The following is a 24,089-nucleotide window of genomic DNA, read 5'->3' on the forward strand; positions in this document are numbered from 1 at the left end:
TCCGATACAGAGCTTGGGAGAAGCAAACATGAAATGGATGAATTGTAGAAAGTGTCAAAGAAAGTCAAACGGAGCAGTCCATTGTGCTACCTTGTGGAAGCACTTCCATTCATTAAATTCAATTATCACACCTTCCCCCTGATTGACTAATCGCTCCTGACAGCAGCGAGATAGTCGTTTTTTTTTGGCCCAGGCTCATTAGTTAAGTGTGCGACAGCAACTCGAAACATTTCACAAAGCAATTAAATTAATTTGCCGCATCGCACAGCTCACTGATGAGAGTGCGAGGTCTCCCAGCTGATAACAGACAGACACACAGACACACAGGGAAATGGCCAGACAGACACACAGGAAGTTGGCCACATAGACACACAGACACACAGGGAGAAGGCCAGACAGGCACACATGGAGATGGTCAGACAGGTAGCCAGACACAAACAGACAGTCCTAGACCTGAAGGAAATGTTGAACCAAGACAGACAGATTAAGCTATGCAGAGGCACAGACAGATATACAGACAGACAGCCAGTAAGGTAAGGTATGCAGACATGCAGACAGACAGACAGACAGACAGACATGCAGACAGACAGACACAGCCATGCAGACAGACGGACAGCCATGCAGACAGACACGCAGACTGACCTGTAGGAGATGTTGAAGCCGGTCAGGTTGTAGGCGGCGTCGCTGAAGAAGTGCAGCAGGGCGTAGCCGGAGACGGAGGCCACCTCCGGGGTGGTCTCGTTGCCATAGCGCTCCGGGATGATCAGACCGCTGGGACCAAGAGACACGGGTTACACACACCATTACCGCCACCACCGTGTGCAGCACATCCCCATGTACCGGCTCAGCCCGTCCAATAGGACTCCCCGAGTCAGTACTGATGATGATGGGCCTTTATAAAGAGGAGTGGGGAGATGCAGTACCTGAAGGCGGCCAGCAGGGGGGCGTAGATGGAGTCCCCATCGTACACGTAGAGGTGGTCCCAGCTGCACTCGGTGGCAAAGTGGTTGAACCTCAGTCGGAGGATGGTGTTGGGCCTGAAACACAAACCCACGTTAATAGAGAGTGACGTAGAGACCCACGGCGTAGCTACGCCCGTGACGTAGAGACCCACGGTGTAGCTGCTACGCCCGTGACGTAGACCCGCGGTGTAGCTACGCCCGTTACGTACACCCAGAGTGTAGCTACGCCTTTGACGTAGTTGCTTCAACTGTCTAAAAGGGGGCAGCACTCCCCGCTGTGTGTGTGGGAAGACTCAGTCATAGATGGCATCCAAAACACTAATAAGACCCGATTCGACAAGCCCCATGCTTAATTTGTCCGAACTGGCTCTGATTCATGACCTGCTGCATGGGTGCTCTGGGCAAGGGTTGGGGAGAGCAGTGGTAAGGGCGTTTGACTGCCAGCCCAGAGGTACTGGGTTCGATCCCCAATGTACGCAGCCTAACTCAAAGGCCTCCTTGAGCAAGATGTCCAAACCCTCTACTTGTGGCAGCGCAGCAAACCGGTCACCACCAGGGTGTCGAGTTTGACCTCAAATAGAAACCGTCACGGTGTTTGAAGAGCTTCACTATCATCATCATCATCATCATCATCATCATCATCATCATAATTCTCCTCACTTGATCATATTTTCGATCTGAGGACATCTGGGAAGTTCTTTCCATCTCAGGGTGGCTCTTAACCTTTCACTCAGCCAACCACTGAGACGACTGTAATAAACAACATTCTGTTTGCCCCTCCGTGGGCATGCAATGAATGTTTCCAGTCATCGCTTCATGGCTGCTCTTTTTAAACCACTCAAAATAGCAGTAATTGATGAAGACTGCCGATGGCTCGGGGCGACTGGCGGGAAGACCACGTGTTGAGACGGGGGTCGAACCACCGTGGCCAAAACTACAAACACTTCTGCTCGGGGACAAATGAGGGGTTTATCCAACGACTTTTATGAATGCCTATAAGTAAGCTAGCCGTTAGCGGATAATGATAATGATAATCAGCCATCGCACAGCACGACTTAAAACAACGACTCAGTAGTTAAACCAAATATTGTGCTGCTGGTCAAATAAAATTTGGTTAGGCGTTTCGGAGGATTTTGGGTAATTTAACATCATTAAAAAAAATAAAGAAATCCCTTACAGAATTTTCAATGTTCATGTTTCTTATTCAGTTTCTCCCAAGCCTGAATTAGGCAGGATTCGGTTTAGACTGCGTCCTACCAACTGATTTATTTACCCTAATGTGTGGCCCGAACCAAAGTTACACCAAGAATATAACAAAATCTGAAAGAATCTGAGTTAGCGTTCTGCCGGACCTGGTTACCAGATTCTAGTGGCGCGTTTCCACTGCAGGGTGCGGAACGGATCGGATCGGTGCGGATCAGGGTCGCGTTTCCACCGCCAAAAGTGGGCGTGACCCGGACTTTGCCGTACCCGTTCCGGCCTCTTTCTCGGGACTCCTCCGTTGGGGTACCGAAAACGAGACGAGACGCCTGAAAGGGTCCCGGGAAATTCTAGCTACACCCCCCCTCCGTCGATTGGTCGACAGAATCATCACTTCCGGGTGACGCGGGGATAAAAACAAACAAACAGTAGCCTTAAGGTATTATTCTTTACAATTAACATGTCACGTAAAACGCTTGCTTGGGCGAACAAGGAGGTGGAGACGTTCGTCTGCATTCTTGGGGAGGAAGACGTTGTTTACGATGTTTACGTAGCTGCCGCGGCGATCGACATCCGGCCTACCACAAAGGAACTGTCGGCAGTGGAAACGCGACCTCGGAACTGAGCTGGGCTATACCGCCCCCTCCCTACCGCACCTTTGCGATCCGATCCGTTCCGCACCCTGCAGTGGAAACAGTGGAAACTAGATCGCAGAAGTCGGGACTGAACAGTCTAACTCTGCTTTAATTATGTGTTGGCGAGCGTAGAGCGCCATGAAGCGACCCTCGGGGTTCAAGCCTTAGCTTTTTCACGATTCGGGTTTCTTTACTTTGGTTCCTTTTTTAGCGTTTTCTTTTTTCTTTTTCATAGGTGTTGAAAACCAATAAAAGAGTTTTCATTTGGATCACAAACATGACTCAGTGGCGTTAATCCTCCATTTCATTCGCCACTGAGCTAACCAAAGGCTAACTGCCAGATCCCCGTCGTCAGCACCCTTTTCTGGGCCCCGGTCCAGGTCAAAGGTCAGGGTCAGAGCCGTACTCACTGTCCCTCGATCAGCCAGGTGCACTTGGTCTTGTATTTGTAGTTCCCGGGTCCGTCCGTCAGGTACCCAGAAGGTCCGGTCAACCTGCGGACACACAAGTAGAACAGGATGTTTCTACCACCTTCAATTAAAACCAGACGCACTCATTCGGTTAGAGATCATGAGATGCCACAAAATGCCAATGTTTTTCTTATCCTTGTTATGATAACATAATACTTTATCACTCTGGATTTTACTATGCAGAAGTTGTATTATAAAGTTGAGAAGGAGTGCAAATAAACAATACAAGAATCATATCGTAAAAGATTATCACTAAGGTGCAATAACCAATAAACAGCCAGACATGTTTCAGGAAACGGTAGATTAATTTCATAAAAACTTAAACTAGTTTCATTAGAGGTAAAAGGTGCATGTCCAAGCTAGGGCCCGACCAATATTGATGTTTGAGTGCCGATGCCGATGCCGATTATTTTCAGAGAAAAATTACGATTACGATTTAATCGGCCGATTAAAAAAAAAAAAAAAAAAAGGCTATAAAACGTAGTTTTTGATACCTTAAATATACTTTAAACACTTTTGACGAGTATTTGAATTTAATGCAGAACCTTTGAGTGTTTTAGAATACATTTACAGTCAAAAATTAGTGTAATGTAAAATGTAAAATAAATAACTAACTCCCAATGTGCTGCGCTCGTGAGCAGTGACTAACACGTGCGTGCTGAGCAGTATGGTCTCACCGTTAGAGTCTACAGTATAACAAATTAACATGGCCTGGGACCTAAAGAAAAACAGGCACAACATGCTCAAACAACGCGTCTTGTGTACATTGGTGGGGTGAGCGCGCAGCTGCCTGAGCGAGCATGCTTTCATGTTGTACGGTAAAATTCAATCTCCTCTTTTTTACTCCAGCTAAAGTTGTTAGTTAGCAAGGCGAGTAGGAGCGCAATCTGCAGGATACTAAGCGCAATAACATTTCTAAGAAAAAAATAAAAAAAATAAAAAAACGGTTGTAATCGGCGTCTTTTTGGCAGATGTCGATTATTTTCAAAAAGGCTGTAATCGGCCGATTAAATCGGCAGGCCGATGAATCGGTCGGGCCCTAGTCCAAGCTTACAATATCCAAATGTCCCAGGTTCATGGTAATGATCACACATGTTTGAGAGCAGAGAGCTTTGAGTCTACAGAATCAAAGTACAGGTAACGTGGTGGTCATGTTGTTAGTCTAACTTCCGCAACTCAGCCAATATTCAAATGACGAAATGTAGGATGAATTAGACGATTCATCGTATTTATCTGTGGATTCTATATTCAGATTTAACCGATTTTCTGTCAAGATTGCTACATGCGAGTGGGGCTACGTGATTTATTACTCTGCAGTTATTCAAAGTTACACAAGATAAAAACAAACAGACAAGATCCAGTTGCTAGGGTAACTAGGAGTCTGTGCAAACAGGGTAGTCATAACACCCTAAATTGTTTTTTGTCCTTGTTTTTTAACAACATTTAAATAACCGTCTAACCGTCACAAGCGATTTGGTAGGGTACAACACAAGGGAACACATTTCTGTTCAGATTGGGTTTGTATGAAACGCTCTCCCTGGCAGACCAGAAACCCTGACGTGAGCCCAGCTGAAGAACACCACAGAGGTGAAGGAACCACGGCCCAGGCCTTCTCTGAGCAGGAGGAACACAGCTCATGGGCTGGAGAAAGGACTTGGCCAAAGAGACAGCGGTTGCCTGGAAGATGGAGACCTAAAGCAAGATGCCCCAACCCCTCCCTCTTTATTGACCTGTCTCTGCAATGACTAACCTCTACCGGTTTAATGACCTGTATCTGTACGGTCTAACGCCTACCATCTCCTCAATGACCCGTCTCTGCACAGCCTAGCCCCTACCTCCTCAATGACCCTTCTCTGCACGGTCTAACCCCTACCTCCTCAATGACCCGTCTCTGCACTGTCTAACCCCTACCTCCTTAATGACCTGTGTCTGTACTGTCCAACCCCTACCGGCAGGGCCGGTAGGGGTTGCAACAATTGCTCTCCTTCCACCCAGGACTTGTTGCAACGGCCCTGCCTAACGGACAGGTCTCTGTACTGTCTTACCCTCCCCTGTTCCTAGTGACATGTTCCTGAATTCCCTGTTGTATGATTTGGTACGATGTGGATTGAAGCGTGTGCTCCATCACTAACATAACATAGGAAGGGGCGATAAAGAGCAGGTTTGCTCTGCACTGCTTTCCAAACACACAAAATCTAAATTATTCGGCATTCATGTTCACAGTGGGGACGACCAACCCAAACAAGGCCGCTGGCCTGTACTACGTCAATTCAAATAAAACACCTTGAATCCTGAAATGTTTGCTTCCGACCGCCACTCGGGCCTAACAAAGTTAAGCTAAAGGCCCGCTGAAGCCTCAGTGTGGAGTACACAACCCCCCCGCCACCCGGCAGACCTACGACGGGGGGATCCACCCAACAGAAGACTCCTCCCCACCGCAACCTTCTCCTGCCTGGAGGCCGGGAACACCCAGGGGAGTAGACTGCACTTACACCGTCCTGGCAGGACGCACACACACACACACACACACACACTGCAGCGTCAGCCCGGCAGCGCAGCAAACCGGTCAACAGTGCGGGGCTCAAGGGCACCTCGGCGGTGGCCGACCATGGGAGCAGCTCATTTTCCACTTGCCAGTCACGGTTTGAATCTCCATTTACAGTTTTTCTCCCCGACAGCCTACAGGGGTGTAGCTCTGCTATAGCTATACATTTATCTATACCCCAGGACAACGATAAGTCACCCCCCCCTTGGATGAAGCGATCCATTGTTCAGAGTTCACCTAGACCAGGGGTCAGCAACCCCAGGCACGTGTGCCACCACTGGCACGGGGCAGCATAATCATTGGCACACTTAAAAAAAAAAAATATATATATATATAATTTTTTTTTTTTTTATTATCATTAAAAAAAATCACAGCACAATGCGGCAGCATAATCATTGCTACCGATTTGCACTTTATTCTGTTTTGGGCATTTCCTCCCAGTGCAAATATGTTTAAATTAGTTACAGAAAGCAGTGTTCTGAAATGGGATCAATTAATAGTTTTTAAACCTATGTTGTGAGTAATAGAGAAGAAAATATATATATTATTATTATAATATTGTTGCAAGTGGCCTGTATGCATCGCCTTCACATGGTTTTGCACAGCTGTACATGTCTTAAAGATATTGATGTGGACGGTTTCAACATTCTCATATATTCTCGTTTTTTACATTTCTCACAGTGCAAATATGTTCTTGAATGAGTTTCTGAAAAATGGTGTTTTAAGATGGGACATGTGTAATTATAATTTGTAAGCCCATGTTGCAAATATAACAACCAAAAAAACATTTAAAATGTTGATGCATGGTTGTGGACTATACGGAAATGGGGGGGACGGGGATAAAAATTCAGCCCTGGCATTTTCTGTGTCCAGAACAGTCCACTACATTATCAGCACTAGGGGTCGGACGAGACAAACGGGAAGAAACCTGTATGTACTTGATTAAAACAATTTAATCAAGTACATACATCCGAATAATAGTACAGCACAGTAAATAGCAGTTGTTGCTTTTTTTGGTTTTTGTTTTTCAAGATTGTGTCTCGTGGCCAACAAGAAAGGTCTGATTGTGAAACCCGAAGAGGAAGTTACCAGACCTCCTGTGGTCACTGCATCTCCAGTCCACAACCCATATCTACAAAACCCTTGTTAAATAACAAACTTGATCCAACGCTAAATTCTCTGTTGCAGTTTTTAGTCAGTGACTGTGAAAATCTTTTGGTGCAAGCCCAGCATTAGTTAAAACCAGACTCGGACAATGATAACAAAATATCCTGACAACTAATCGAAATAGAAACATATTACGGACAGTAGCAGCTGTAGAGCCGAAACTCATTTGTTTTAACGGTGACTCGCACATGTATGTATACATGTGCACATACATGTATAAGAGAATGCATATCTATTCAGACCTGTCTTCGACTTCCCACAGCTATAGATATTATTTTATTTTTTTATTTTCTATGGTTATATTTAGGGCAATAGATACATTGCCCTACTTCCTCATCCTAAGCCAGCCAGCCACACCAAATTCATGACCTGCAAGAAACAGAAAACGGAACTTGTACTCAGTATCTGTGTACTGACAAGTATATGTAGCCATGTAGACTTTTTGTGATGTAGTGACACTTAGTGAACAAATGTATCTGTCATGAAGGATGACTTAAGTCTCAAAAGAGCCCTAAGGCCTACATGCATAACTGTTAATTGAACTTAAAAGATATGCAGATGTTTCAAATTAAAATCATCAATATGAAAATCTTCAACCAGGAAATAATCATAATCAAACCTTTTGTTTCATTCTGAGACAAAACAAGTTGCATAATAATCTCTCTCTCTATCTCTTCCACAGGAAATGATTGTAGCAGAGAATATAAAGAGACATTTATGAATTACAATTGTCATTTTATCACACATATAGTAGTGACTTGGTTCTATTAACATCCTTACTGCACCGACAGATATATTGTTTCTCTTTCCTGTGACGGATGTACATATTGTAAGTCGCTTTGGATAAAGGTGTCTTCTAAATGCCTTAAAGGGGACATATTATACCACCAGGTGTGAGTGTGATTAGCCTTACAAGCCGTTTCGATAATCGGCCCCGTATGACATCACTAGTAGGCGTGTCCACCTAGGTCTGTGCTGGATAGATGAGCAACGTTTACTTCAGTCCACTAGGCTGGTAGACTGATCTATCCAGCACAGATCCAGGTGGACTCGCCCACGAGTGATGTCAAACGGGGCCGATACGAAACGGCTCGTAAGGCTAAATCACAACTCACACTTTCAGATGAACAACGGTTGGGCCAGTGTGTTCCACGCTTTAGACATGTTGGCCGACAGGAGACTTCGGGCAGGGTGCGAGGAAGGCAGGCAACACCACGGGCAACACAACACACGTACTCAACGAAACCCTTCAGGTTAGATTCCGGCAGGAGCAACGGTTCATGATGTAGGTCGATCAGACGCAACGAGACGAGACACCAGAGAACCGACATTGCACAGCGGCTACCGAGTGGTTAAGCTAGCAAACAGGGACTGGAACAGTGCACAACCTCTACCCAAACACATACACAGACACACACACAGACACACACACACACACACACTATGAGTCAAGCAGTCTCTGCCGTTAGCTAATGACGCTAGGCTAACGCGCTATTTGCACAGGGCACGGCGCAGCTAGCGTCACGGCGCGCCCCTCCGGGGCGTTGCGCTGCTCTCAGCTAGCTGACAAACAAGCTCCTCTCGTGGGAGCGGGGGACGGGGAGGCCCCCGGGGAACGACCCGGCCGCCTCCGGGTGTTGGAGCGGTAGCACACCATGTAGCCGCTTCACCTTCTCGGTTAGCGCCCAGACGACCGACACAGGCAGACATGTTGGGGACGTGAGTTGCACGTCAAGGTGGGGTAATTTAAAAGAAAATCATGACATGTGGGGTGGAGTGGGGTGGGGGGGGGTTCATGACCAGGGAGCTGACTCCCTGCCGAAGAAGTTCCAGGTTTGAATCCCCAATGTCCAGTCTAGCTGTAGGCCCCCTTAAGTGAAATGCCCCATAACCAGTGCCTGCTCCTTAATGACCTGTCTCTGTACTGTCTAACCCCTACCTGCTCCTTAATGACCTGTCTCTGTACTGTCTAACCCCTACCTGCTCCTTAGTGACCTGTCTCTGTACTGTCTAACCCCTACCTGCTCCTTAATGACCTGTCTCTGTACTGTCTAACCCCTACCTGCTCCTTAGTGACCCATCTCTGTACTGTCTATCCCCTACCTGCTCCTTAGTGACCCGTCTCTGTACTGTCTAACCCCTACCTGCTCCTTAATGACCCGTCTCTGAACTGTCTAACCCTCTGTACTGTCTAACCCCTACCTGCTCCTTAATGACCTGTCTCTGTACTGTCTAACCCCTACCTGCTCCTTAGTGACCCGTCTCTGTACTGTCTATCCCCTACCTGCTCCTTAGTGACCCGTCTCTGTACTGTCTATCCCCTACCTGCTCCTTAGTGACCCGTCTCTGTACTGTCTAACCCCTACCTGCTCCTTAATGACCCGTCTCTGAACTGTCTAACCCCTACCTGCTCCTTAATGACCTGTCTCTGCACTGTCTAACCCCTACCTGCTCTTTAATGACCTGTCTCTGTACTGCCTAACCCCTACCTGCTCCTTAATGACCCGTCTCTGAACTGTCAAACCCCTACCTGCTCCTTAAGGCCCCTCCTCTGTACTGTCTAACCCCTACCTGCTCCTTAATGACCTGTCTCTGTACTGTCTAACCCCTACCTGCTCCTTAATGACCCGTCTCTGAACTGTCTAACCCCTACCTGCTCCTTAATGACCCGTCTCTGTACTGTCTAACCCTACCTCCTTAATGACCTGTCTCTGTCTGTACTGTCTAACCTCTACCTGCTCCCTAATGACCTGCATCTCTACTGTCTAACCCCTACCTGCTCCTTCATGCATGTAAAAATCCACATAAGCACTGTCTGTAACTAGTCTGGGATAAAACCATCTGCTAAATTCACACGAGTAGCTATAAATAGTAAATGCATCTAAAAGAAACAATTGATGTATACTACATCTAAGATGATTATTTTTGAGTCACCACCATAGCCGACTGAAGAGTGAAAATGCCACGCCGACAACACCGTCGTTTGGAATCAATAAGTGATGAATAAATCATCCGTTTGACGAGAGCGGAGGGTAGGTCTCCTGGCTACGTCGAGAACCCTTTTTCAAACGCAGTTCCCTGGATCAATACTGGACTGACTGGGCATCTCTAAGTCCCTCTAATTCCTGGAGCCTGCCCAGCATCAACATGTCTCTCTGCATACCCGATAATCTCAAGCTCTGCCGACGTCCAATCCCCTCCTCTCTCAGGGGCATGTTTCACGGCGGAAGACAGCCAGATGATTAACCGCTTTATTAATAACCGTGATAACCTGGCCTGATGGAGGCTTGGCTCCCAGACCTTCCACCGCAGAGCATTGGTCACACAGGCATGAATATGCTGATGATAGACGGTACATGGTAACTGGACTGCATTTTAACAGCGCTCTCATATCCAGTGCCCACTCAAATCGCTTTACAACATTGCCTTATATTCACCCGTTCAGGCACACATTCACACGCCGACGGCGGTGTCAGCCATGCAAGGCGACAGCCAGCTTTTATAGACCAAAGGGTAAATCGAATAATCGTTAGATTTATCGACTACGAATAGAAATGCAGTTCCAATGGCCATCTTCTACTTCATCCGATACCTCTCCAATGCATCATGGGTAATGGGCCCCGGAAACGCAGAGCACCCTTGTTCTGCGTTCCAGGACTTTGTTAGTGAATTGTGTTTTCATGGGCAGGCTGGTTTGATCTTAATAGGGTAATAAAAATCTAAGTTCCCCCACATGATTGGATCTCCGCCGGCGGGACCGGGCAAGGGATCCGTCCTCGCAGAGGGAGGAGAAAAGCTCCAGTGTCTACGGGATGATTTATCCCCCACAGATTATGGCGCGCCACAAAACAGAACTTATGAATGGCCGACGCCCCGGGCTACCCCAGGACCCGTCCATCTGTCCCACCGAGTGGCGCCGAACATCATTTATTTCACATTTAGGGGATTTCGCTGACGGTTCTTTTCCGAAACGTCTTGCGACCGTTTGTTCACACATTCACCGCCGCCAGCGGGGTCAACGACGCAGGGCGTCAGCCAGCTCGTCGGGAGCAGTCAAGGGTGAGGTCGTTTTGCTCAGGGACACATCGACACCCGGGGATCGAACTAGCAACCTTCCAGTTACCGGCCAAACCGCTCTTCCTCCGACCTGACTCCTGTCGACGTGTGGTACGTCCACTGTGAGAATGCTCCAGAATGATTTTGCTGGAGTCAGAGCAGGAGTGGGGCTGCCAAGCCTTTGATCTGGGGGGATAAGGCAAGCCGACCTCTGACCCCAAGTCCACAAAAACACAAACCACTCCATTTCAGGACTGTCTGACCGGCAGCACGAATCCCCTTGCGTCCTACAGCTGCAGCGACCAAGCCTAACTATTCAAACGCTTTGAGACTTTAGATGAATCCAGAATGATACATGTAAATGGATTAATTAGACAGTATAGACAGGTCATTAAGGAGCAGGTAGGGGTTACACAGTACAGAGACAGGTCATTAAGGAGCAGGTAGGGGTTACACAGTACAGAGACAGGTCATTAAGGAGCAGGTAGGGGTTACACAGTACAGAGACAGGTCATTAAGGAGCAGGTAGGGGTTAGACAGTACAGAGACAGGTCATTAAGGAGCAGGTAGGGGTTAGACAGTACAGAGACAGGTCATTAAGGAGCAGGTAGGGGTTAGACAGTACAGAGACGGGTCATTAAGGAGCAGGTAGGGGTTAGACAGTACAGAGACGGGTCATTAAGGAGCAGGTAGGGGTTGGACAGTACAGAGACAGGTCATTAAGGAGCAGGTAGGGGTTAGACAGTACAGAGACAGGTCATTAAGGAGCAGGTAGGGGTTGGACAGTACAGAGACAGGTCATTAAGGAGCAGGTAGGGGATAGAGTGCTTCCTTCCCACCGATGCCTTCAGGATAGTCAGAGTACATCAGGCCCTTTCAAAGTGCCCAAAGCAAACAAATTCTGCCTCATTTACAACACAAGATCCACAACCGTGTTGTCTTAACGGTGCAGAGCTCAAGGAGCGGGGAGCCTAGCTGCATCGTCTCGCTCAGACGCCAATCCACTCTATTTAGGACACAACTACTCAGTGTGCCTGCCTGCCCCCCCCCCCCTCCCCCCACACACACACACACGACCGCGTGCTGCCGGCCTAAACCCAAACCACCACTTTATCCGGCGCAGTCAGCAGGAACAGAGCCGGTACAGGCAAACAGGCCGTCGGCCCAAAGACGTACCAGGGAGAGCCAGTTAGAGACACCAGCGATCTGATTGCCGTTCGAGATGTATTGGTGATTGTAAAACTACAAAAGCTACGGTTGAGGTTCTAACTCTGAGCTGCACTCAACTACTCTGAACTGCGCAGTATGGAGCCGGAAATGGCAAGACAAAGAGACTGTGTGTGTGCGCGCGCGCGCGTGTGTGCGTGTGTGTCAGGGTTAGAGGTCTGATATTACAGAAAATGTTTATTTAAGTTGTGTACTTAGGAATATGTTATCACACAAGTACTAAGAACTGATCCAACCACCAGTACCACCACCATCACTACTATATTCAATACTACTACTACTACTACCACCACTACAGAAAATACTACTACTACAACCACCACCACCAATACTCCAACCAACCTCTATCACTAATACTACTACAACCACCACCAAAACGACTACAGCAAACACTACTATTACTTCTACTACTACTACAACCACAACCCCAACCCAGACTCCTCCACCCCCCCCCCATCCCCCCACCCCCCCGGCAGCACCCAGGCCCTCATGGCGAGCGGTGCGTGCGTCTTGGCAGCGTTCTGCACAGCACATGGGCACCCCAGTATACCAGGCCACCCCGGCGGCTTGTATGGCTCCATTGTGTGTATGCTAAACACGGACTCACACGCTCCGGCCAACCCCCGACCGCCAGCAGACTACGAGACGGCAAAAACATCCCAGAATGTTGGAACCCAAACATCCAGAACGCTGTGTTGTTTCTGAGCGGGCGGGCGGGGGCACAGACGCGGCCTGCGGTCGTGCCCTGTTTTGGTATGGAACCCGTCGGCTCTCTACTCATGACTGGCTCCGGCCTCTGCCCTCCGCCCTCGATGCTCCTCTGCTCGGTGCTCGCGCTGCGCGTCTGTCCTCCTAGCCTCCCTGGGAGGACGGCTAAACAATTTGGGAAAACAATCGAAATATTGCGATTGTGATTTAGTATGCGATTTTCCCTTTCGAAGTTCCTTATGTTCTGTATTATTCACTCAACAAGCAATAATTCATTCTATAGTATGAACGACAACACTGGAAGGAGTCAAAGCATAAACTACTCTTTCCTTTAGGCCAGGCCTATGTGTTGAGAAGAATTGATACACCTTTATTCAACTATTGAATTGTAAAAGAAAAATACAAATCTTACTGATCTCCAGTCAGTGACGGTTTTGTTTTTTTCGCAGCCGTTGCAATTTGCAAATCTCGTTTTATTACATCGCAATTTCGGTTTGAATACGATTAATCGCTCAGTCCTAGAGGACGGACCCCTCTGTGGTTCCCTGGTCCCGGGACCGTCCCCCTGGTCCCGTGACCGTCCCCATGGGTCTGCAGAGACCCCCCAACTGTCCCATATCAGGAGGTGGGGGGTTGTATGATGTTGGCCTCTGAAGCCCCCCTGACGCTGGGACTGTGATTAGCGGCTATACAAATAGAATCGACTTTTTCGGTTGAGCAAACAGCTGCTGATGTTTTCGGGTGGATTTAATAAAAAGGCTTCCGAGTCAGCCAGCCCTGGTGCAACAAGAGAGAGGAAGAGTTCAGGGAAATTCAACCTGCAACGGTACTCTGCATGTTAAGTGGTGAGCAGTGGCTAGCAGAGGTTAGCGGTAGTAAGCCTTGGCTAGCGGTCGCAAATGGTGGTTAGCGTCGCCTAGCGAAGGAAATTGGTGGTTAGCCGTTGCTAGCGGTGGTTAGCCATGGTTAGTGATGGTTAGCCGTTGCTACTAGTGGTCAACTGCGGCTAACAGTAGAATCAGACCCACAGCTGGCCAGCTAGCCTAGCCCTAGTGCTCTGGCGCAGTGAGCCGTCTACTTCCTCTGTGATATTATTGGATGTAATGAAGTGCGATCTGGATGGTGTTCATTGGCTCCTGAAAGATCAGGCCATTCCACACACGGCAGATAACGGCTGAGAGACGCCAAGTCGAGGCCCGGAGATCAGCTCTTCAGACAAATCGACTCTCGTACCAGTATCTGAACACACGGCTGGGTGGGGCAGGGGGCCCTCGGGTCATCTGTGAAGACTGCTAATGCACTTCTAACCAGACACAGTCCATTGTAGGAACAGTACGTTTTGTGAATGAGGGGAAGTCCAGGATGATCAGACACCCCTGGTTCTTAAAGCCAGACGAGTTTGGGTTCTGACAAGCCCCTGCAGTGTGGGTCCGTTGTCTACCCCCTACTTGCTCCTTAATGACCTGTCTCTGTACTGTCTAACCCCTACCTGCTCCTTAATGACCTGTCTCTGTACTGTCTAACCCCTACCTGATCATTAATGACCCGTCTCTGTACTGTCTAACCCAATCTGCTCCTTAATGATCCGTCTCTGTACTGTCTAACCCCTACCTGCTCCTTAATGACCTGTCTCTGTACTGTCTAACCCCTACCTGCTCCTTAACGACCTGTCTCTGTACTGTCTAACCCCTACCTGCTCCTTAACGACCTGTCTCTGTACTGTCTAACCCCTACCTGCTCCTTAACGACCTGTCTCTGTACTGTCTAACCCCTACCTGCTCCTTAACGACCTGTCTCTGTACTGTCTAACCCCTACCTGCTCCTTAACGACCTGTCTCTGTACTGTCTAACCCCTACCTGCTCCTTAACGACCTGTCTCTGTACTGTCTAACCCCTACCTGCTCCTTAATAACCTGTCTCTGTACTGTCTAACCCCTACCTGCTCCTTAATGACCTGTCTCTGTACCGTCTAACCCCTACCTGCTCCTTAATGACCTGTCTCTGTACTGTCTAACCCCGACCTGCTCCTTAGTGACCTGTCTCTGTACTGTCTAACCCCTACCTGCTCCTTAATGACCGGTCTCTGTACTGTCTAACCCCTACCTTCTCCTTAATGACCTGTCTCTGTACTGTCTAACCCCTACCTGCTCCTTAATGACCTGTCTCTGTACTGTCTAACCCCTACCTTCTCCTTAATGACCTGTCTCTGTACTGTCTAACCCGACCTGCTCCTTAATGACCCGTCTCTGTACTGTCTAACCCCTACCTGCTCCTTAACGACCTGTCTCTGTACTGTCTAACCCCTACCTGCTCCTTAATGACCTGTCTCTGTACTGTCTAACCCCTACCTGCTCATTAATGACCCGTCTCTGTACTGTCTAACCCGTAGCTTCTCCACAATGACCTGTCTCTGTACCGTCTAACCCAACCTGTTCCTTAATGACCTGTCTCTACCCTCCATCTCATGTGTTAGTGTATATCAAATATATATACTATAAAACAGTATTACAATACTGCGATACAACCTGACGCACTGTTGATCTCGTAACGGAAACATTCATAATAATAAATATCTAGACATTAAATATTGATATTATAATTGTCCTCGTTGTACGGCCTCAGACGACGAGCTCTGGGTGGTAAACTTCTGGTAATGGCCGGAGATCAAGGAGATCTCCTGGGTTAACCCACAGATATGAAGACATGTATCTCTTACCAAAGGTACAACGGTGTCATAAGAAGACTGACCTGTACTTAAACTACGTACACCGTCAGATGAAGACTGGACACCCACCCACCTAATGGAGGCAGTATGGTGAGGCTGTTTACCTCCCAGCTGAGAGCTTCTTGGTTCAAACCAGTCCACAGCCCACATACAGGCCTCTCTGAGCACGTGCCTCCTAACTCCTACCTGCTCCTGGAGTATAAAAACGAAATAAATACTAAATAAAAACACACCATACTAAACAGTAACAGAGACCTTCACTGAAACACAGACAATGATAGAAGCACCTTCTGATCGGTCTAATATCACCGCTGAATGTATATTCACCAATCCCACATTATTGCATGCATGAAAATAGTACTGCGACTGTGGAGGATACATGTGAAAGACCTACACTGAATCCAGATACAAGATATAAGGAGCAGGTAGGGGTTAGACAGTGAATCCAGATACAAGTCACTAAGGAGGAGGTAGGGGTTAGACAGTGATTCCAGATACAAGTCACTAAGGAGGAGGTAGGGGTTAGACAGTGAATCCAGATACAAGTCACTAAGGAGGAGGTAGGGGTTAGACAGTGAATCCAGATACAAGTAACTAAGGAGGAGGTAGGGGTTAGACAGTGAATCCAGATACAAGTCACTAAGGCGCAGGTAGGGGTTAGACAGTGAATCCAGATACAAGTCACTAAGGAGCAGGTAGGGGTTAGACAGTGAATCCAGATACAAGTCACTAAGGAGCAGGTAGGGGTTAGACAGTGAATCCAGATACAAGTCACTAAGGCGCAGGTAGGGGTTGGACAGTGAATTCAGATCCATGTCATTGATAATAATAATAATAGATTGAATTTATATAGCGCTAATCTGGACACTCAAAGACGCTTTACAGTGAAGGGGAGACCTCACTAACCACCCCCAATGTGTAGCACCCACTTGGGTGATGCACGGCAGCCAATCGGCGCCAGAACGCTCACCACACACCAGCTTGAGGGGGAGAGTGAGGGAATTAATTAATCAGCCAATTATAGAGGAGCAGGTAGGGGTTAAAGAGTGAATTCAGATCCATGTCATTATGGAGCAGGTAGGTGTTTGACAGTGAATTCAGATCCATGTCATTATGGAGCAGGTAGGGAGGGGTTAGGGGTCATCTTGCTCATGGATGTCAACAGGTAAGCGGACATCGGGGATGGATATCAAACCCAGAACCTCGGACGAACACCCAGAACTGTCTGGACAATAGATATCATATTCCTCCCCCCTCCTGTCCATCCATGGAAGGAGGGACTCCCCGCTGTGATCCCTCCTCTTCCTCTTCCTGTTGAGGTTCTGAAGGGCATTTCCTGTCCCCGTTAATAGGTATCTGGTAGGGGCCTAGAGGTAGGGTCACGGAGATGGAAGATACCCTAATACACTGGGCTTGAAAAGGGGATCGATTCCCGGGAGACATCGGGAATCTCTCTGACGTAATCAGATTCAATGATAACGTGCCAAAGGTGAGGCAGACCACGAATACCGTTGAACGAGCGAGGATCATTCAGGAGGGAGGCAACAGACCGCCTGCTGTGATAAGTCCATCAAGGCCGCAGCACTGGTGTACCAGCAACACTGGGAACAGTAACAGTAACAACGCAATACGTAACAAGTCACACGTTTCGATTCGAGTCCGCTTCGGCGCCAAGTATCGCGTGTTCATACCGTAACGCATCCGTTATTTATTACCATTACAAAGACTTCAGCGCACAGTGACATCATCCAGAATGACCACGGCGTTGCACATCAATAAACAAACACACTCACACACACAAACACACAGGGAGCCATCCACCATGGAAGTCATCAGTTCTTTGAAGTCGCCGAACACACGTGACTCCAAGACATTGTTCAGCCAACCTCACCCATTACCTTGACAACACACCCATTCGTAGTATCCTCCTAATCCCCATGACAACACACATGCCCCCCCCCCTCCCCCGTGCATTGCATGTTGTCAACAAACCGCAACCTCACAAAGTCCAACCACCTGAAGGGTGCTGAAGTTCAACCAACAAACGGACCCTCGTTGCTTTACGGTCTCCTAAACCCCGGTTGTCATTACGAGCCGTGCGGTGATAACCGATTAACCAAACGGTGGGTAGAAGGAGGGAGCGGGGCTCGGAGCCCGCACACCCCCTGTCCCCACAGCGGGACGGCCCGGTGCTCCGGTGCTGAGGATCCGTATCCTGGCCTACCCCCTCGGTTATTATAAGGCTCAGGTGATCGGCGCATCCCGACGACACACACAGACAGGTATCGGCTACACACACACGAACACAAAAACACACACACATACATACACCACGCAAGGCTTTCGTGCACCACCAGGCCGCGATGACTGAAAAAACGTCCGAATCCCCTTTCATGAAATAAAAACAACAGTGCGTGTGTGTATTATCCCCGCCGTGCACCGTACCTGAAGCGACCACCGCAGTGCTGGCACTGCTCCCCCACCCAGCCGGCAAGGCACACACAGCCGCCAGTGGCCGTGTTGCACCGGCCGTTCACGCAGGGTTTGTCGCAGTCTTTCACATCCGACAGCCGGGGAGTCCCGGAGAGGAGACCGACCACGGAGAAGAGCACCAGCAGAGGAGTGAGCAGCGTCCCCGGCCCCCCGCGGCTCAGGCTCCGGCCGCAGCCCGACCAGGCCCGCCGCGTCGCCCCCCCGTCCATTCTCCCACTAAAGATGGCTGCTCCGGGCGGTGCGCTCCGCTACTCCGCTGATACGGGAGAGACAACGCCGCGTATCAACGTGCTGTCCGTGTAGACTCCCGTCCCGTACCGTACGTCCGTCGGCGCGCTCAGTGTCGAACAGATAGGCTTTATTATCGGTATTGTTGTGACGGGTCTTGAGCGCTGGCCTGGTTCACATCTTCCCGGCGGCTCTGCTCCCCAGCGCCGCACCGAGCAGCCTAGTGACACCTGGAAGTGACGTCGGCAGCGAGGAAATGCGCAACCTCGCGTAGGGAGGCGCGGCGCGCGCGGGGGTTTAATCCTCATTGATGAGGCCAATATAATAATAATAATATAATAATAAAATAATTTAATATCTAAATGGAGGAAGCATTCCAGCGTAAACAAATTCGTTCCTTCTTCATTTATGGCGGTCAGAAAAAGTAATAATCCGTGATTTAAAAAAACATGAATATCGAGATTGAAGGTGTTTCCGATAAGCTTATAAATCTAGCATTTATCTTTTACAAATATTATTTTATTGCGTTTTATTCATGTTCCTTTAAATGTTGTTATGATTTATGTGACGGCTGCATGTGTAGAGTACTTTGAATGGTGTGTTTGACAGGTGCTCTATAAATTAACAACAGGTTGGTTTAAACTGGATTTTTAAATTAGCGTTAGTTGATTCAAGTTCCTGTAGTTGACTTGGGCCATTCTTAAGTAATAAACATCAGGTCAATATATCAGTTATTAATAACCCCAACCCCAGCAACAGAAACACACATACAGGACACCAGGAGGTACAAACATTATAGAACGGTTTATTAAATTTAAGACTTGGAAGAAGTCATCATCATCGTACAGCGCTCTGTGAAGCGCGTTCATAACGCCAACCCCAAACGGATTGATCCGGAAACATAAATAAAACTAATCAACATATGTACAGTTTTCAAAAGTCCAGTTGGGGAACACAGGCCGTCATCGTTGCCCGGCTAGTGAGGCCTGGGGGGGAGGGGGGGGGGGGGTTAAACAGTGGGGATGGCTCGGACGCGCGAGGCACAGACACGGCTAATCGATGCAAGAGCCCAACGATCGTTTCCCTTGGTCTGGCTGTCACAGTATTCCCTGACGACGAGGACTTCAAAAAAGCACCCAAAGAAGGAATTGGCTCATCAGCGTCATTCAGCTCCCGGCTTCCACGTCGAAATGCCCGGCACGGGCGTTGCCATGCCAACTAAATGCAGCGGAAGCGATCCGGAGTGCCCCTCTCAAAGTCCCCTTATTGATAAGTCGAATCGTGTTTTGTGCCTTGACAAGCGATCGATCACATTGATTATGAGTCATCTACAATGGGGCCGGACGGACAGAGGGATGGACAGACGGACAGAACAGCTGACCGTCTCATTCAGAACGTTACAGTCATGAAAAAATGAAAACCGCAGAAACGTATTCCCGAAAAAAACGGCAGTGTCCCCAAAAAAGTAGTTGGTAGAAAAAGTACAATCATTCAAGCACTTTACACCCGCCGCCGCGTTCTCCAGTCAAACCAGGAAGTGGACCAGGAAGTGGACCAGGAAGTGGACCCCCCCCCCCCCACACACCCCCGACCTGCACCGTCGTCTCCCTCTAGGTCCGGGGTGCGTACCCCCCCCACCTCTCCCCCGGCGCACCCAGTCCAGAACAACCACATCAGAGCTCATTCTGGTGGGTTTGATTTGAGGGGCGGTGCTGCGCAGAGGGGAGGTGTTTACCACCGCTGCCCCCTCAGGGGCGGAGCTAGGCACCGCAGGGGGGGGGCGTACTGAACTGGGAGGCGCTACAGAGAGGAGGCGTGCTCGTTGTCCTCTTTGGTGAGCTCCTCCCCCCCGCACGCCGCGCCAAGGCAAGCACCGCCCACCTGGCAGCGTGGGCGGTGGCGAAACAAGCGCCCCATCGGGGGGGGGGGGGGGGGGGTTGAGCCAGTCTGGAAGGCACAGGCCAACATTCATCGATGCGTTAAACGCAGCCCCGCCCCTAACCCCCCCTGTTTCCTTATTCCCACAATGCATCAGGGCTGTGCCACTGCTCAGTAACAGAGCAAAATGTTATTATGTACAAGATTATCCCGCTTGGCTCCTTAACCAGCTAACAAAGAGAAGGGTTAACCCGCTTGGCTCTTTAACCAGCTAACAAAGAGAAGGTTCACCTGGTCCATCGTCCTATGTACACAAAGCTCATGCTACTGCAATCTTTTTAGCCCCGCCTCCCGGCCTCGGTCTCGGCTAATCAGGGGCCGTGCAGCGAAAGAAAAAAAAGAGGCGGGACCGTGTGGGATTGGTTTAAATGGGAGTCAGTCACAACTCAAGTCACCTCATCCCAAACCGCTCCACTAAGACGTGATTAATCGCCCGTTTTTAGAAAAACCTCAAAAAAGGTGTGTCCAAAAAAGATTGAAAAAAGTAATAAAGGGTCTTAAAAAGATGGGTGGTACATTTTTGGTCTTTCCAAATCAGGCATACTCAGGCGTGTGGGAACGGGGGAGTCCCGGTCAGCCAGGATGTGAGGTCATAGTCAGACAGGAAGTGAGGTCATAGTCAGACAGGCGACCTGGTCCAATAGAAAACGACACCCAGGGATCGGGCGTTCACAGCCAGTGGCAGTTTTCCAGAATGAGGAGGAAACCGTTGAAACCTTTGGGAATACTGTCTGAATGGGAGAGGGAGCTGGAACGTTCTGCTGTGTTCTGGAACATCGCTGGATACTGACGCGGAGGACCGGGAGAAAGTAGAGCTGGCAGTAATGCCTGTGTGCTGTCCCAGTACGACCAGTACGACCAGTACTGACCAGTACCAGACCCAAACTGAGTCTTCAACTAACAGAGGGTTAAAGTAGAGAGGGCGGGGCTAGAGTAAGGGGCGGGGCTAGAGTAAGAGGGCGGGGCTAGAGTAAGTGGGCGTGGCCAGATTAAGGGGCAGTGTTAGAACAAACGGTCAACGCCGGGGTGGGGGTGGGGTGTACTACAGTGAGGGTTTCAGTGCGCCCTAACAAACGATGATAAGAGAAAGAGGGGGCGGGACTACAGTTACGGCCTTGCTTAGAGCAAGTGGTGAGGTTATCATAAGGGGCGGGGTTATAATAAGGGGGCGGGGTTATCATAAGGGGGCGTGAGATGGGGGATTGGCAGTCTTAAGGAGGGGTAGGAGGATGAGGAGGTCTTCAGTAGGAGGAGGAGGAGGAGGTCTTCAGTAGGAGGAGGAGGAGGAGGAGGAGGAGGTCTTCAGTAGGAGGTCTTCAGGAGGAGGAGGCGGTCTTCAGGAGGAGGAGGTGGAGGAGGAGGAGGTGGTCTTCAGGAGGAGGAGGAGGAGGAGGAGGAGGTCTTCAGGAGGAGGAGGAGGAGGAGGAGGAGGAGGAGGAGGAGGTCTTCAGGAGGAGGAGGATGTCTTCAGTAGGAGGTCTTCAGTAGGAGGTCTTCAGGAGGAGGTCTTCAGTAGGAGGTCTTCAGGAGGAGGTCTTCAGGAGGAGGAGGTGGTCTTCAGGAGGAGGAGGAGGAGGACTGGCGTGCGGGCCGGCCCATGGAGGAGGCGCTGTAGGTGCGTGAGCGCTGCCTCATGGCGGGGCGGCAGGGCAGCTCCAGGTCCTGGAAGAGGGGGGTCTCCGTGATGTCGGCCGCCTCCGGGCGCTCCGAGGGGTTCCAGGACAACATGCTGCGCACCATGCCCAGCTACACACACACACACACACACACACACACACACACACACACACACAGAGAGACACACACAGAGAGACACACACACACACACACACACACACAGAGACACACACACACACACACACACACACACACACACACACACACACACACACACACACACAGAGACACACACATAGAGACACACACACACAAATAGAGACACACACACACATGCACACAAATAGAGAGAGACACACACACAAACACACACAGGAAAGATTAGTGAGGGTTTATGCTAATCAGATTACACGAACAGGTAAACATAGTTACTGGATTGTGGTTAAACACAAACCGTCTGTCACAGCGCCATTGAACAGGACACCCATTTAAAATATGTAAAGTAGGTTTCATTTAATTCAAATTCAATTTAAATTAGGAGAACAGAGTATGTAACACAAGCACTACCGTGTCATCGTTTGTTTTAACGATTGTTCATTTCCATATTTGGCTCGAGAAAATAACTGGAGACATGTTTTTCTAACCGCGGGCCACATGTCACGTCTGCTATTGCCAGCTCAGCCTAGCTGCGGCAGACAGCGACGATACCTCAGCCCGCCACTAGGGGGCGCCAGGGGGTCGCTCACCTCCTGAACGTTGTTTTTGGAGAAGGCGTCGGGGAACTGGAGAGCCCGCACCTCCGTCAGCGTCTATTGGGCACAGGAAGTAAACACCTGGTTGGAAGCGAGCATACCTTTGTCTAGAGGACAAAGACGTCCCGAGGCTTATAGCTGGTAGAAAACAATGGCTGCTCGGAGGGAGATTTGATATTATCTGGAGGATTGATTCAATATTCATAAGGCAGTAAGTGCTGCACTATGTTAGAAATAACAAGTATCATAGGGCGGTAAGTGGGTAATAAGTACAGTGCTAGGTGATGATAAAAAATAAGGTAGATAAAGAAATAAGTCACAAAAATGTTACGGTATATATATATATCATCTATATAATATTTAAAGGTTCAGCAGATTAACATATTAAGTCTGTGTATAATTATTAACTATATAATATGTAAAGGTACACCATGTTTATGTATGTATATATATGCATTATCTGTAAGGTTCACCAGATTATCAGGTTAAGTGTGAATATATATGTATGATGCATGTAATATACTTGCAGCATGTTTCCATGTGCACATTACACATGATCTCTAGTCTAGGGACAGGTCTATGGACGGGTCTAGGGAGGGTCTAGGGAGGGTCTAGGCAGGGTCTAGGGAGGGTTCTAGGGGTGGATATAGGGAGGGTTCTAGGGATGGGTCTAGGGGTGTTCTAGGAGTGGATATAGGGAGAGGTTACTAACCCGGATCCGCTCCATCTGTGTCCTGAAGGGCCAGAGCAGCTCAAACAGGATGAGGCCCAGGGAGTAGATGTCCACCTTGTGCGAGTACGAGTTCCCCGACAGCTGGGCAACACAACACAACGCACAACAGTCACCTTTTGCACTGAGCAAACACATCAACACAATCGTAAATCGTAATCTTTACCACTGGTTGAATCATCTGCTTTGGATTTGATTTGTCGGGACAAATGCATTTGTTTTCCTCCTAGCAGTTAAGAGCTCTATAAACGTTGTCACGGTCTAATAAAGCAGCTTGCCGGTTGGTAACAGCAGGGGGCGCCAGAGAGCCAGATATGGTCGGCATATGGCCGCGTTTGCGCCTGATATTTTGATGAGATATGCGTTTTATATTTGTGCTGGGACTTTAGTCTCATATGTAATACTGAAAGTGGATTATTTTTAATAAATTAAGATAAACTGCTGAAGAGATAGAATAAGCAACATGAAGAAGATGTAGCATCTTTGCTAGCTACACTCAATTATCTATTATTTGGCTAAACATATTGTTTAAAGGATTTAACAGAACGGAGGTTAGGAGGATCAGAGAACTTAACCCTCTTTTCGTTTTTATTTCTATTCAACAATTTTCAAATTCTGGGGTTTTGGTCAGAATCA

At 48.7% G+C, this 24,089-nt stretch overlaps 2 protein-coding genes across 2 annotated transcripts in view; both read right to left on the bottom strand.

The window, feature by feature from the left end:
• Positions 1-18,651, bottom strand: part of atrn (attractin) — a 93,649-nt gene extending 74,998 nt beyond the window's left edge. The window contains exons 1-4 of the mRNA XM_030355836.1: positions 18,141-18,651; positions 3,208-3,291; positions 924-1,037; positions 643-771 (exon numbers count right to left, since the gene is read on the bottom strand). Coding sequence (XP_030211696.1) covers positions 643-771; positions 924-1,037; positions 3,208-3,291; positions 18,141-18,397 — 584 coding nt within the window. The 5' untranslated portion in view covers positions 18,398-18,651. The remainder of the gene's footprint in view (positions 1-642; positions 772-923; positions 1,038-3,207; positions 3,292-18,140) is intronic.
• A 3,143-nt stretch (positions 18,652-21,794) lies between these two features.
• eif2ak3 (eukaryotic translation initiation factor 2-alpha kinase 3) overlaps positions 21,795-24,089 on the bottom strand; it is a 43,660-nt gene continuing 41,365 nt past the window's right edge. Inside the window, exons 16-18 of the mRNA XM_030355839.1 lie at positions 23,436-23,537; positions 22,718-22,780; positions 21,795-22,100 (exon numbers count right to left, since the gene is read on the bottom strand). Coding sequence (XP_030211699.1) covers positions 21,912-22,100; positions 22,718-22,780; positions 23,436-23,537 — 354 coding nt within the window. The 3' untranslated portion in view covers positions 21,795-21,911. The remainder of the gene's footprint in view (positions 22,101-22,717; positions 22,781-23,435; positions 23,538-24,089) is intronic.

The sequence above is a fragment of the Gadus morhua genome, chromosome 5 (assembly GCF_902167405.1).
Source record: "Gadus morhua chromosome 5, gadMor3.0, whole genome shotgun sequence".
NCBI lineage: Eukaryota > Metazoa > Chordata > Actinopteri > Gadiformes > Gadidae > Gadus > Gadus morhua.